The sequence below is a fragment of the Bombina bombina genome, chromosome 5 (genome assembly GCF_027579735.1).
Source record: "Bombina bombina isolate aBomBom1 chromosome 5, aBomBom1.pri, whole genome shotgun sequence".
Classification (NCBI taxonomy): Eukaryota; Metazoa; Chordata; class Amphibia; order Anura; family Bombinatoridae; genus Bombina; species Bombina bombina.
In genome coordinates, this window is record NC_069503.1 from 443681706 (window position 1) to 443697425 (window position 15720).

The 15720-nt window shown below is 38.9% G+C and overlaps 1 protein-coding gene across 3 annotated transcripts in view; it reads left to right on the forward strand.

The window, feature by feature from the left end:
• DDC (dopa decarboxylase) overlaps positions 1–15720 on the forward strand; it is a 222497-nt gene that overhangs the window by 56793 nt on the left and 149984 nt on the right. For all 3 annotated transcript variants that reach the window (XM_053714306.1, XM_053714307.1, XM_053714308.1), the window contains exons 3-4: positions 8232–8345; positions 14266–14385. In XM_053714306.1, the coding sequence (XP_053570281.1) occupies positions 8232–8345; positions 14266–14385 (234 nt within the window). The remainder of the gene's footprint in view (positions 1–8231; positions 8346–14265; positions 14386–15720) is intronic.

The following is a 15720-nucleotide window of genomic DNA, read 5'->3' on the forward strand; positions in this document are numbered from 1 at the left end:
GAAAAGCAGTGACATATGCTTAGGAGACGGCCCATATCTAGAGCATTATATGGCAGCAGTTTTGCAAGAATGTTTTCCATTTGCAAGAGCACTAAATGGCAGCAGTATATCCTGCCATGTAATGTACAGATGCCGACCTAGGTAAAGAAAATTTGATAAAAGAAGTAAATTGGAAACTTTTTTAAAATGGTATGCTCTGTCTAAATGACAAAGTATTTGTTTGGGGTTTCATATCCCTTTAACAAAAAGTGATTGTTACACACTATTTCTAGATGTTGGAGTCAGTAGCAGACCTACTCAACAGAGGGCCCTGCTATAAAGATAAATCAGTAGTAAGCAATAGTAATAATATACATCATCATGTTGCTCTATATAATGATTCTGAGTATAGATAGACAGATAGATAGATATAGACAGACAGAGAGACAGACAAACAGATATAGATAGATAGATAGACTTGGAACCTACATTAATAAAAGACTCCCCTGCATTTGGATTGTAAGTATTCTGCATTCTGCGTAAATTGATTGGGGTAAATTGATTGATTCTGAGTAAATTGATTGATGCCCCGTATTTCTGGCGAGCCTTCAGGCTCGCCAGAAACACAAGTTATGAAGCAGCAGTCTAAAGACCGCTGCTCCATAACCTGTCCGCCTGCTCTGAGGCGGCGGATAGAAATCAACCCGATCAAATACGATCGGGTTGATTGACACCCCCGAATCTGCAGGGGGTGGTATTGCACCAGCAGTTCACAAGAACTGCTGGTGCAATGATATGCTGTCTGCATTTATCGATGTGCAGCGGACATGATCCGCAATATCGGATCATGTCCGCGCGCACTTTCTTAAATAGGCCCCATTGTCTGCTCTGCCCCCTAGCACTTGGGCCCTGGTGCAACTGCACCTGCTGCACCAATGGTAGTTCCGCCCGAGTCCTTGAGGGGTACTTATCAAGGCGTCTACTTTACCTGCCTTTGCCAGTCCAATACGCCCGCCTAAGTTTACCTCACATCGCCGCCGCGGACCTGAATACGTTCGCCTAAGTTATCAAAAAAGCTGTCAAAAAGCCGCGCACCCAGTACGGGGCGATGAGCAGCGGACTGTGATAGTTATCACTCATCCGATCTCGCTGCTCTTCGGCTGCTTGACAGCTTTATTGCTAGCCTGTCACTAAGCACCCACACTAAACTACACTGTTCTACCCCCTATACCGGCGCCCCCGGAGCCCCCCGCAACTAAATAAAGTTATTAACCCCTAAACCGCTGCTCCTAGACCCCGCCGCAACTCTTATAAATGTATTAACCTCTAAACCGCCGCTCCCGGTGCCCGCCGCAACTATAATATATGTATTAACCCCTAAACCGCCGCTCCCTAACACCGCAGCCACCTACATTATACCTACTAACCCCTATCCTGCCCCCCCTATACCGCTGCCACCTAGAATAAATTTATTAACCCCTATCCTGCGGATCCCGGACCCCGCCGCAACTAAATAAATAGTTTAACCCCTAAACTGCCGCTCTTGGACCCCGCCGCAACCTATATTAAACTTATTAACCCCTAATCTGCCCCCCCCCCTACACCGTCGCCACCTATAATATATTTATTAACCCCTATCCTGCCCCCCCTACACCGCCTCCACTTACAATTAAACCTAACACTACACTATCATTAAATTACTTAAATTAATTACCTACAAATAACTACAATTAAATACAATTCAATAAACTAACTAAAGTACAAAAAATAAAAAAAGCTAAGTTACAAAAAATAAAAAACAGCTCTTTTGCCTTACCAGCCCTTAAAAGGGCCTTTTGCGGGGCATGCCCCAAATAAAACAGCTCTTTTGCCTGTAAAAGAAAAATACAACCCCCCCCAACATTAAAACCCACGACCCACATACCCCTAATCTAACCCAAACCCCCCTTAAATAAACCTAACACTACCCCCCTGAAGATCATCCTACCTTGAGTCGTCTTCACTCAGCCGAGCACCGATGGAACTGAAGAGGAGATCCGGAGCGGCAGAGGTCATTCCCAAGGGGAGCTGAAGAAATCTTCCATCCGATGAAGTCATCATCCAGGTGGCGCTGAAGAGGTCTTCGATCCGATAGAAGTCATCATCCAGGCAGCGTCTTCAATAGAAGTCATCAGATAGAAGTCATCATCCAGGTGGCGTCTTCAATCTTCATCCATCCGGAGCGGAGCAGAGCCATCTTCAGAAGAGCCTACGCGGATCCATCCTCTTCTTCCCGACAACTAACGACGAATGACGGTACCTTTAAGTGACGTCATCCAAGATGGCGTCCCTCGAATTCTGATTGGCTGATAGGATTCTATCAGCCAATCGGAATTAAGGTAGAAAATTCTGATTGGCTGGTTCAGCCAATCGGATTGAACTTGAATCTGATTGGCTGATTGAATCAGCCAATCAGATTTTTCTACCTTAATTCCGATTGGCTGATAGAATCCTATCAGCCAATCGGATCGAAGACCTCTTCTTCTCTCATGATTCAGATAGAGTATGCAATCAACTTTATCATTTACTTCTAGTATCAATTTTTCGTCCATCTCTTGGTATCCTTTGTTAGAAAGCAGGGACATATACTTAAGAGCCGGTGTTCTAAAATGAGTTGCGACGCATAAGAATGCGTGACCTACGTCACTTCCGGTGACGTGAAATCAGCTGTTGGAGGTGTGTGGCGCTCACTGCGCATGCGCAAGAGGCCCAACCTCTTCAAAACAGCTGTTTAAGGCGACTTATTTTAGAACAAAGGGTCGAGGAATGCTATGGCCCATATCTTGGTGCCCGGGGGGGGGGAAGGGGGTGCTTATGGGGGTTACAGTGGGAACTGATGGGGCTTATCTAGGTTACCCCCTCTGTAACCTACATATGCCCCATCAGCAAACCCTGTAACCCTCATAAGCACCCCCTGTGTAACCTACATAAGCCGCATCAGCACCCCCTGTATCCCCTATAAGTACCCCATGTGTTACTTATGTAAGCCCCATCAGCACCCCCTGTAACCCTATAAGCACCCCCTGTGTATCTTACGTAAGCCCCATCAGCACCCCCTGTAACCCCTATAACCACCCCCTGTGTAACTTACATAAGCCCCATTAGCACCCCCTGTAAGCCTCATAAGCACCCCCCCTCGGGCACGGCAAGTCAGCAGCGCGCGATTGACCAATTTTTTAATTGAATGGAGATGGGCAAATCAAACGGACTACAGACCGATCAGATAATACAGAAAAAAAAGCGTTACTGCATTATCTGATTGGTCCGTGTTTTCTGCCATGTAGTTCTTCAAACACCTACCTAGGTATCTCTTCAACAAAGAATATCATGGGAACAAAACTTTTTTTAAATTGTATGTTCTATCTGAATCATAAAATACATTTTTTGTGTTTCATATCCCTTTAAAGCTCAATACATTTTTCCAAAAAGTATAGTTCCTTATATGTACTGTACATATATATTATTCTAACAAACATAAATTCTTTTTTTCTGCAGCATACAATTGTTGGTTTTCCTGGTGTCAAGTCATTAAATTAGTTGATTCATATGTATTAGTTTGCAATTATGTTTTGGTCTTCTTTCTGTATAATTACAGATATTTCAACTGAGCATAATAACAAAAGACAAATTCACCTAGATTACGAGTTTTGCATTATAAGCTATGCGGTGCTAACGAGCAGTTTATGCTCACCGCTCACTTACAGACAGCGCTGGTATTACGGGTTTTTACAAACCTGGCGTTAACCGCAAAAAAGTGATCGTAGAGCAAAATTTTGCTCCACATCTCACCTCAATACCAGCGCTGCTTACGTTAGCGGTGAGCTGGCTAAATGTGCTCGTGCACGATTTCCCCATAGGAATCAATGGGGGAGAGCCGGCTGAAAAAAAACCTAACACCTGCAAAAAAGCAGCGTTTAGCTCCTAACACAGCCCCATTGATTCCTATGGGGAAAATACATTTATGTCTACACCTAACACCCTAACATGAACCCCAAGTATAAACACTCCTAATCTTACACTTATTAACCCCTAATCTGACGCCCCCGACATCGCCGACACCTACATTATATTGATTAACCCCTAATCTGCCGTTCCGGACACCGCCGCCACCTACATTATACTTATGAACCCCTAATCTGCTGCCCCCAACATGGACAACACCTACATTATATTTATTAACCCCTAATCTGCTGCCCCCAATGTCGCCGCAACCTACCTACACTTATTAACCCCTAATCTTCCGCCCCCAACGTCGCCGCCACTATATTAAAGTTATTAAGCCCTAAATCTAAGTCTACCCTAAAACCCCCTAACTTAAATATAATTTAAATACATCTAAATAAAATTACTATTATTGCCTAAATAATTCCTTTTTAAAACTAAATACTTACCTATAAAATAAACCCTAAGCTAGCTACAATATAACTAATAGTTACATTGTAGCTAGCTTAGGGTTTATTTTTATTTTACAGGCACGTTTGTATGTATTTTAACTAGGTAGAATAGTTATTAACTATTGAATAACTACCTAGTTAAAATAAATACAAATTTACCTGTAAAATAAAACCTAACCTAAGTTACAATTACACCTAACACTACACTATAATGAAATTAATTCCCTAAATTAAATACAATTAAATACAATTAAATAAAATTATCTAAAGTACAAAACAAAACAAAACACTAAATTACAGAAAATAATAAAGAAATTACAAGATTTTTAAACTAATTACACCTAATCTAATCCCCCTAACAAAATAAAAAAAGCCCCAACAAAATAAAAAAGCCCTACTCTACACTAAATTACAAATAGCCCTTAAAAGGGCCTTTTGCGGGGCATTGCCCCAAAGTAATCAGCTCTTTTACCTGTAAAAAAAATTACAATTCCCCCCCCAACATTAAAACCCACCACCCACACAACCAACCCTACTCTAAAACCCACCCAATACCCCCTTAAAAAAAACTAACACTAACCCCTTGAAGATCATCTTACCGGGAGAAGTCTTCACCCAACCGGGCCGAAGTCCTCAACAAAGCCGGGAGAAGTCTTCATCCAAGCCAGGCAAAGTGGTCCTCCAGACGGGCAGAAGTCTTCGTCCAGACGGCATCTTCTATCTTCATCCATCTGGCGCGGAGCGGGTCCATCTTCAAGACATCCGGTGCGGAGCATCCCCTTCCATCAAAGTCTTCTTACTAAATGACGGTTCCTTTAAGTGACGTCATCCAAGATGGCGTCCCTTCAATTCTGATTGGTTGATAGAATTCTATCAACCAATCGGAATTAAGGTAGAATTAAGGAACAGCCAATAAAATGCCAGCTCAATCCTATTGGCTGATTGGATCAGCCAATAGGATTGAACTTCTTTTTTTCTACCTTAATTCCGATTGGCTGATAGAATTCAGCCAATCGGAATTGAAGGAATGCCATCTTGGATGACGTCACTTAAAGGAACCGTCATTTAGTAAGAAAACTTTGATGGAAGAGGATGCTCCGCGCCGATTGTCTTGAAGATGGACCTGCTCCACGCCGGATGGATGAAGATAGAAGATGCCGTCTGGATGAAGACTTCTGCCCGTCTGGAGGACCACTTCGCCTGGCTTGGATGAAGACTTCTCCCGGCTTCGTTGAGGACTTCAGCCCGGTTGGGTGAAGACTTCTCCCGGTAAGGTGATCTTCAAGGGGTTAGTGTTAGGTTTTTTTAAGGGGGTATTGGGTGGGTTTTAGAGTAGGGTTGGTTGTGTGGGTGGTGGGTTTTAATGTTGGAGGGGATTTGTAATTTTTTTTACAGGTAAAAGAGCTGATTACTTTGGGGCAATGCCCCGCAAAAGGCCCTTTTAAGGGCTATTTGTAATTTAGTGTAGGGTAGGGCTTTTTTTTTTATTTTGGGGGCCTTTTTTATTTTGTTAGGGGGATTAGATTAGGTGTAACTAGTTTAAAAATCTTGTAATTTGTTTATTATTTTCTGTAATTTAGTGTTTTGTTTTTTTTGTAGTTTAGATAATTTTATTTAATTGTATTTAATTATAGTGTAGTGTTAGGTGTAATTGTAACTTAGGTTAGGTTTTATTTTACAGGTACTTTTGTATTTATTTTAGCTAGGTAGTTATTAAATAGTTAATAATTATTTAGTAACTATTATACCCAGTTAAAATAAATACAAACTTGCCTGTAAAATAAAAATAAACCCTAAACTAGATACAATGTAACTATTAGCTATATTGTAGCTAGCTTAGGGTTTATTTTATAGGTAGGTATTTAGTTTTAAATAGGAATAATTTAGTTAATGATAGGAATTTTTATTTAGATTTATTTAAATTATATTTAAGTTAGAGGGTGTTAGGGTTAGGGTTAGACTTAGGTTTAGGGGTTAATAACTTTAATATAGTGGTGGCGACGTTGGGGGCGGCAGATTAGGGGTTAATAAATGTAGGTAGGTTGCGGCGATGTTAGGAATGGCAGATTAGAGGTTAATAAAATTTAACTAGTGTTTACGAGGCGGGAGTGCAGAGGTTTAGGGGTTAATATATTTATTATAGTGGCGGCGTTGTCCGGTTCGGCAGATTAGGGGTTAAAAATGTTATTATAGTGTTTGCGATGTGGGAGGGCCTCGGTTTAGGGGTTAATAGGTAGTTTATGGGTGTTAGTGTACTTTTTAGCACTTTAGTTAAGAGTTTTATGCTATGGTGTTGTAGTGTAAAACTCTTAACTACTGACTTTTAAATTCGGTACCAGTGTTGACAGGAGAGGGTCTACCACTAACTTTTTGTCAGACTCGTAATACCGGCGCTATGCAAGTCCCATTGAAAATATAGGATATGCAATTGACGTAAATGGATTTGCTGTATTTCCAAGTCTGGCCAAAAAAGTGAGCGGTGCACCTGTACCTGCAAGACTCGTAATACCAGCGGGTGTTAAAAAGCAGCGTTAGGACCGGCCAACGCTGCATTTTTAAGCCTAACGCCAAATCCTAATCTAGCCGATAGTCTTTTTATGCTTAAAGGGACAGTCTAGTCAAAATTAAACTTTCATGATTCAGATAGGGCATGCAATTTTAAAGAACTTTCCAATTTACTTCTATTATCTAATTTGCTCAATTCTTTAGATATCCTTTGTTGAAGAAATAGCAATGCACATGTGTGAGCCAATCACACAAGGCCTTTATGTGCAGCAACCAATCAGCAGCTACTGAGCATATCTAGATATGCTTTTCAGCAAGTGATATCAAGAGAATGAAGCAAATTAGATAATAGAAGTAAATTAGAAAGTTGTTTAAAATGACATGCTCTTTCTAAATCACGAAAGAAAAAAAATTGGGTTTCATGTTCCTTTAAAGGGATATGAAATTGTTTTCTTTAATAATTCAGATAGAGCATGCACATTTAAGCTACTTTCTAATTTACTCCCATTATCAAATTTTCTTCGTTCTCTTGCTATCTTTAATTGAAAAGCAGGAATGTAAGCTTAGGAGCAGGCCCATTTTTAGTTCAGAACCCTGGGTAGCGCTTGTTGATTGGTGGTTACATTTAACCACCAGTCATAGTTGCAAACAATAAGGCTAGCCACTGTCATAATGTTTCTGTAAATGCATTGTTTTGCAATTTTTATTATGTGAAATTAGTTAAATATATGTAGCAGGGTTAGCCTTGGGAAGAAAGAATAGTGCATTTCATGTTTTGAAAATTAGAAAATCTAAAATTTTCAGAGTTAAGTTACATGAAACTAAATGTTTTATATAAAAATATCAAGGCCTTATTCGTAGATGTTTTGCATTATTTAAACATTGACTAAACTTGTGGTTTATGCAGCGTCACATCTTCCCTACGCATTTCATATTTTCTTTCATGATACAGATAGAGCATATAATTCTAAATAACGTACTATGTTACTTCTATTATTAATTTTTATTCAGTCTCTTGGTATCTTTTGTTGAAAAGCAGGGATGAAAGCTTAGACACCTGTTCATTTCTGGGGCATTATTTGGCAGCAGTTTTGCAAGAATGTTATACATTTGTAAGAGTACTATTTCCTGCCATATAGTGCTTCAGACAACTACCTAGGCAATTCTTCAACAAAGAATATCATGGGAACGAAGCAAATTTGAAGTAAATAGTCTGTAACTTTTTATAAATTGCATGCTCTGTCTAGATCACAAAAGAAAAAAAATAGGTTTCATATCCCTTTAATATTGAATTTGTCTTTTTTTTCTCCACAGGTTACACACTGGCATAGTCCTTATTTTTTTGCGTATTTCCCTACTGCTAATTCATATCCAGCACTTTTAGCTGATATGTTGTGCGGCGCTATAGGATGCATAGGATTTTCCTGGGTAAGTCTCAGTAAACTAACTGTCAGCTGGTATTCATATATATAAGCACAGGAAAAATTTACACATACATAGTTTTCTTATATATTTCAGCATAAGCACATGGAATCCATATTTTGTTTACATATTTCAGTATAAGAAATGGTTGATAAAGCATTAAAATGATATATACCAGAAAATTACTGTTTTTGTCAATGCTAAAACATACGTTTTTCTCCATGATAAAGAGAAAAAAGTCACATTTTCCACCTTTACATTTAAGTCAGAAATGCTTGTAAACATTAAATATGTGAGTGTCTTGTAGCAGCCCAGATGCAACTGGTTAAACGAAATACTATTTTACTATTGAACTAAACATATATACAGATATTGCTCAGCTGAGAAGGTCAAAAGACACAAATGATTTCAATCTGAAACCAGGGGCCCGATCCGATATGCAGCGTCGCCCGCAAAAGCCGGTGACGCCAAATTTTGCGCTGGTTTGGTATTCTATATACGGCGTAACCTAGAAGTTACGCTCTTATATTTCTGCCTTCGCCCGTAGTTTTTTGGGCCATAGGCAGGAATACCAAACCCGCGCAGTTTGGTATCCAAATGCAGCCGTAGTAAGCCTTACGCTGTCTATTGGAGCCCTGTAACTCCCTAAACTACCTGCCAAATAAAACCTAACACCTAACACATGCGCAATGTCTATCTACCTGTCAACCGCGATCCCCCGCCGCAATCCCTAATAAAGTATTTAACCCCTAAACCGACACTCCCGGACCCCACCGCTACCTACATTAAAAGTATAACCCCCTAATGTGATCCCCCTACACCGTCGCCATCTACCTTACCTACCCCTTAATGTGAGCCCCTACCCCGCTGCCATCTACCTTACCTACCCCCTAAAGTGAGCCCCTACCCCGCCGCCATCTACCTTACCTACCCCCTAAAGTGAGCCCCTTACACCGCCGCCATCTACCTTACCTACCCCCTAAAGTGAGCCCCAATGTCTATCTACCTGTCACCCGCGATCCCCCGCCGCAATCCCTAATAAAGTATTTAACCCCTAAACCGCCACTCCCGGACCCCGCCGCCACCTACATTAAAAGTATAACCCCCTAATGTGATCCCCCTACACCGTCGCCATCTACCTTACCTACCCCCTAAAGTGAGCCCCTACCCCGCCGCCATCTACCTTACCTACCCCCTAAAGTGAGCCCCTTACACCGCCGCCATCTACCTTACCTACCCCCTAAAGTGAGCCCCTACCCCGCCGCCATCTACCTTACCTACCCCCTAAAGTGAGCCCCTACCCCGCCGCCATCTACCTTACCTACCCCCTAAAGTGAGCTCCTACCCCGCCGCCATCTATTTTAAAAATATTAACCCCTAATTTAATCCCCCTACACCGCCGCCACCTATATTAAACACATTAACCCCTAATCTAATCCCCCTACACCGCCGCCAGCTATATTAACTATATTAACCCTAATTATATTAGGGTTAATATAGTTATTATATTATATATATTAACTATATTAACCCTAATTATATTAGGGTTAATATAGTTAATATCGTTATTATATTATATATATATTAAGTATAATAACCCTATCTAACTCTAACATCCCTAACTAAATTCTTATTAAAATAAATCTAATTAATATTAATATTATTAATTAAAATATTCCTATTTAAATCTAAATACTTACCTATAAAATAAACCCTAAGATAGCTACAATGTAATTAATAATTACATTGTAGCTATTTTAGGGTTTATATTTATTTTACAGGTAACTTGGTATTTATTTTAACTAGGTACAATAGCTATTAAATAGTTAATAACTATTTAATAGCTACCTAGTTTAAATAATTACCAATTTACCTGTAAAATAAATCCTTACCTAAGTTACAAATACACCTACACTATCAATAAATTAAATAAACTACAAATATCTAAACTAAAATACAATTAAATAAACTAAACTAAATTACAAAAAAAAAACAAAAACACTAAATTACAAAAAATAAAAAAAGATTACAAGATTTTTAAGCTAATTACACCTATTCTAAGCCCCGTAATAAAATAATAAAGCCCCCAAAATAAAAAAATTTCCCTACCCTATTCTAAATTAAAAAAGTAAACAGCTCTTTTACCTTACCAGCCCTTAAAAGGGCCTTTTGCGGGGCATGCCCCAAAGAAAACAGCTCTTTTGCCTTTTAAAAAAACACAATACCACCCCCCAACATTACAACCCACCACCCACATACCCCTATTCTAAACTCACCCAAACCCCCCTTAAAAAAACCTAACACTACCCCCCTGAAGATCTCCCTACCTTGTCTTCACCCAGCCGGGCAGAACTCTTCATCTGATCCGGGCGATGTCTTCAATCAAGCGGCAGAGAAGTCTTCTTCCATCCGGGCGATGTCTTCAATCAAGCGGCAGAGAAGTCTTCTTCCATCCGGGCGATGTCTTCAATCAAGCGGCAGAGAAGTCTTCTTGCATCCGGCGATGTCTTCAAGCAAAGCGGCATCTTCAATCTTCTTTCTTCGCTCCTCCGCCGCGGAGCATCCATCCGGCACGACGACTGAACGAGGAATGAGGTACCTTTAAATGATGCCATCCAAGATGGTGTCCGTCGAATTCCGATTGGTTGATAGAATTCTATCAACCAATCGGAATTAAGGTAGAAAAATCTGATTAGCTGATTGAATCAGCCAATCAGATTCAAGTTCAATCCGATTGGCTGATTGGTTCAGCCAATCTGGGGTAGGAGCCCCCAGATTGCTAAAAAAGGTGGTTGAGTGCTGGCGACGGCTCTGAGCTATGAAATGTAAGGCAAATTGCCTGGAATGCAAATAAGTGTTAGGGCCAGGACGAAGGAGTGGGAGTGTGTTTGTGTGTGTGTGAAACAATTGTTGCAATTAGGAGAGGAGGGGGTTAGGCTTACTTTTTTAAGACCTGTACAGGAAGTCCAAATCCTCTTTCTGCTTATTCCTTTGATGTTTACCTACACTATCCATCCCTTTGCAAGTTCTAGGCGGCAATCATTAGTGGGATCCATCACTAGGGGGATTCCTTTAGTGATAAGGGAGTCTGAGGCATGATGAGGGCTAGCCAACCTATTTCTACAAGACCAAGGACGTTATGTTTCAGCTCCCCAGGCGTTCAATGTGGTTTGCACCTAGTTGACCCTGGTCCTAATGGTTTGGAGTGGTGGGTTTGCACCCTACGCTGGCAGTTGGGCAGTGTCAGGGGTACAGGGTGTGATTGAGGTAGAGCGAGGGCTATTCCGGACAGGGGGAAGGTTCTAAGACACACGTCTAGGGGGTCCCCTGTCTGTGCGATCCAAAACCGAGAACTCCCTAAGCCATCTTAGTATTGAGCTACGCTCTGCTTATTCTCCTGCTTCCCTGGTACTGCCCAGCTTGCTAGCATGGGTTACTACGTATTAGCTAGTACCTGATTGCCGTCCCCTGGGTCCATGTTATTTGTGCTGTTTCATTGGGTTTCTTGTGTTGCCACAATAAACATGACCTGCAGGTTTTATAACCACAAGAAGTTGTAGTGTGTTTATTTCTACATTAGAAAGGTTTATATTAAACGTTTAAGTTACTGGTGAAGTGAGTCTAAAGTCTTTTGATACAAAAATGGTTTATGAAGCTGGAGTACTACATACTAGATAATGAGGCCCATGCTGGTTACTGGTAAAAATGAAAGTGTAGTAAAACTTCTATAGGTAGATAGAACTTCCATATAATAGCAACTCCTGAGGTGAGGAGGCCTCTGGGAAATGTTACCAAAAGTGACATGAAACCCAATTTTTTTTCTTTTATAAAACAAATAGAGCAGGCAATTTTAAATAACTTTCTAATTTACTTCTATTGTGAAATAGTCTTTGTTCACTTGGTATTTTTTGTTGAAAAGCAGGGAGGTAAGTTCAGGAGCATGCATATGTTTGGAACACTATATGGCAGCAGTTCTATTTGCAAGATCACTAGATGGAAGCACAATTTCCTGCCTTATAGTGCTCCACACACCTACCTAGGTATCTCTTAAACACAGAGTACCATGGGAATGAAGCAAATTTGATAACTGAAGTAAATTAATAATGTTCTTTTTATAAATTATATGCACAATCACAAAATGAATTTTTGGGTTTCATATCCCCTTTAAATGCATTTTAAAAACCGTAATTCATTTTATTTTCTTAAATGACATCTGTAGTCTTATCAGCATATTTGTTACCCCACTAGTTTATTACCAAGCTTTTGAAATGTATTTTATTTGTCTCTAGTTAACTCACCAGCATGATGGCTGTGATACATTAAACATACGCACCCTTTTATAGCATAATTGGGGGGTGCAAGAAAACGAAGAGAAAAAGATTAGGATGTAAAATATAAGCAAGATAAAAAAGAGTTTAATGAAAGTTATCTTTTCTGACATTTTTAACCATTGTTTTAAATTTCTATTAGCTATTTTGGGATATTGGCCTAGATTACAATTGCACTATTAATATAACAGGTCCACGCACAATCTGATATTATAAGTAAATAGTAAAAAAGAATTACCAGATAAGATTTAGTGCAGCCGACATGTCTTCAGCATAGTTGCCAACATTTCAAAATAAATTCCAGGGACACTTTGCAGCAGAGCAAGCAAGCGGGTTACTGGAGTATTGCCAACCTACTGTTCAACTGCTCCGCCCCCTCAGTTCTGCAATCAAAACACACCCATTTAAAGTAATAGTATAATTTAGACTTATCCATAGTTTATTATACAGATTACAGCACCAAGCTCTTACACCTACCCAGTCTCTGGAACACATTCTGGGCATATGGTTATTTTTACAACACAGCATCACAATTAGAAAGACAAATAATATGTGAACCCATTCAATAATAATAATAATAATATTCCATTAGGAATGAATTATATTTAAATAATACACTATATCTATTTATCATATATCTATCTGTATATTATGTGTATGTGTGTATATATATATATATATATATATATATATATATATATATATATATATATATATCTATATACAAACAACAAATGTTGCGCAAAGGAGATTTTCAGGGACATTTCCAGGGGCAAAAAAAATCCAGGGACATACAACAAAATCCATGGACTGTCCCTGGAAATCAGGGACTGTTGGCAACTATGCTTGAGTGCGCCCTATGCTTTCAATGGATAGTTAATCCCAGTTTGTTTGATTGAGAGCTTGTATTTTATGGGACCCAGGTTTTGGGAGAGACCTTGACGTGGTACCTGGTCTTGTCCCATTTGACCAGATGCGGTAACTAACTCTTCCTGTTTTGCTTTTAATCTTAGCTGAGAGCTTGCAAGTGAGTGCTGAACTTTCATAAGTCTATGAACCCTTGACTTGTTCCCAGTTTGTTTGATTGAGAGCTTGCATTGTATTGCTGTAGGGACCCAGGTTTTGGGAGAGACCTGGACATGGTACCTGGGCTTGTCCCATTTGGTCAGATGCGGTAACTAACTCTTCCAGTTTTGCTTTTAATGTTATCTGAGTGCTGGACTTTCTCTGTGTGCGTATATATATATATATATATATATATATATATATATATATATATGTATATATAATATATATATATATATCCATATGAATATATAGTTATAGAGATAGATAAATATTTTAAAAAATATATGAGCAACAGCGCTAATATTTTTGTTCTCCAATTGTAATCTAGGCCATTGTTGTTTTTTGTTTGACAATGGCATGCGAATGTCTAGGTAGATTAATAAGAACAAAATAAACATATTTAATGTTTTTTTTTTGTTTTGGTATCTGTCTTTGTCAGGTGTAGTATCATTGTCTAGCAAAATATATGACACATACAGTAAATGCTATGTAGGTACGTACCATCTGTTTTATTATTTATCTCATTCAAGGCTTCAAGTCCGGCCTGCACAGAGCTTGAAACTGTAATGTTGGACTGGCTGGGAAAAATGATAGGATTGCCAGAAGAATTTTTAGCTGGCAGTAAAGGAGAAGGAGGAGGAGTTATTGAGGTAAGACATCATTTATATTTTAACACCAATATAATATGTATAAGTCTGTGCCAACAAGGGTTTTTTGGGGGAAGAGGGATATACAGTATATCTTACAAGACTACATATGCAATTGGAAAGGACATCTGCCTGACTAGTCATGTGCTGATGCAATAATCTCTCTTTTTTTCTTATATTCAGTATTCCTGTTCATTATATATTATCAAAGGTTACACTGGGGGTTTTATAGACTCTCAGAAGTCCATAGCTGTAGGGCTGTGCACTAAGGCTTTTAAAATGTACCTAAAGCTTCAGTAAGAAAATGTTATAGTCCATTAGAGTCAAATAATTTATCAAGAAATATCCCCATAAGCTTTGATGGTGAACTTTTTTGTTCAAAATCATTAGAAAAGTGTTTCTAAAAGATTGTGATCGACCCCTATATGTTTGATTCAACTGCCGGGCACAATGCATTACTAATCTAAAACTGAACACAGCTGGTAATTGATGGTTACGCATATATGCAGCCCCTGATTGGCTCAGAGGTCATGTTCATCTGCAGACCATTATTGGATTGCCAATGTGGAGCTAAATTTAAAGGGTCAGTCTAGTCAAAATTAAACTTTCATGATTCAGATAGGACATGCAATTTTAAACAACGTTCCAATGTACTTTTATCATTAAATTTGCTTTGTTCTTTTTGTGTTCTTTGTTAAAAGCTGAACCTAGGTAGACTCATAAACTTTAACAAAGAGTAGCAAAAGCACTACACTGGTAGAATAGGAACGCTCAGTATATTACTTTAATATATACAGAAAATGTATTCAAGTTATTTACAAACAGCGTATCCTTTTATATAATTATGTCTGGATACCGTGCATAAATTTATCAAATTTCTGTATTTTTAATAGGTATATACATATATACCCTTTGAGCTTGAGTGTTGGTGCATAATACAACACTAGTTACGAGTATAGTCTATATCATAAAAGATAGAGACTGAAAGAATGCACCTAAGTAGCACTTCAGTTCCTTGTGAAGTTATTAGTATAAATATAAAACTTAAACAGCCATTGTGAGCCAAAGGGTTGAAAGAAAATTAAAACATAACTTTTATTGAATCAAAATTTGATTAAAATATTTGTGTGTAAGTGTGTGTACTTTAAAAACACATAGCAACTTTACTGAAGATAAAAAAGTGGCACTAAATATCAAGTGGATAGATTACCTCTATTTTGAAATATTCTTGGATTATATAAATAGTAAATATAAATCTATCCAATGGATAATTGGCTTGTGTCTTGGGGTATTATACACCACTGTGTAATTCAAAATTCTATCATGCAGACATTCACA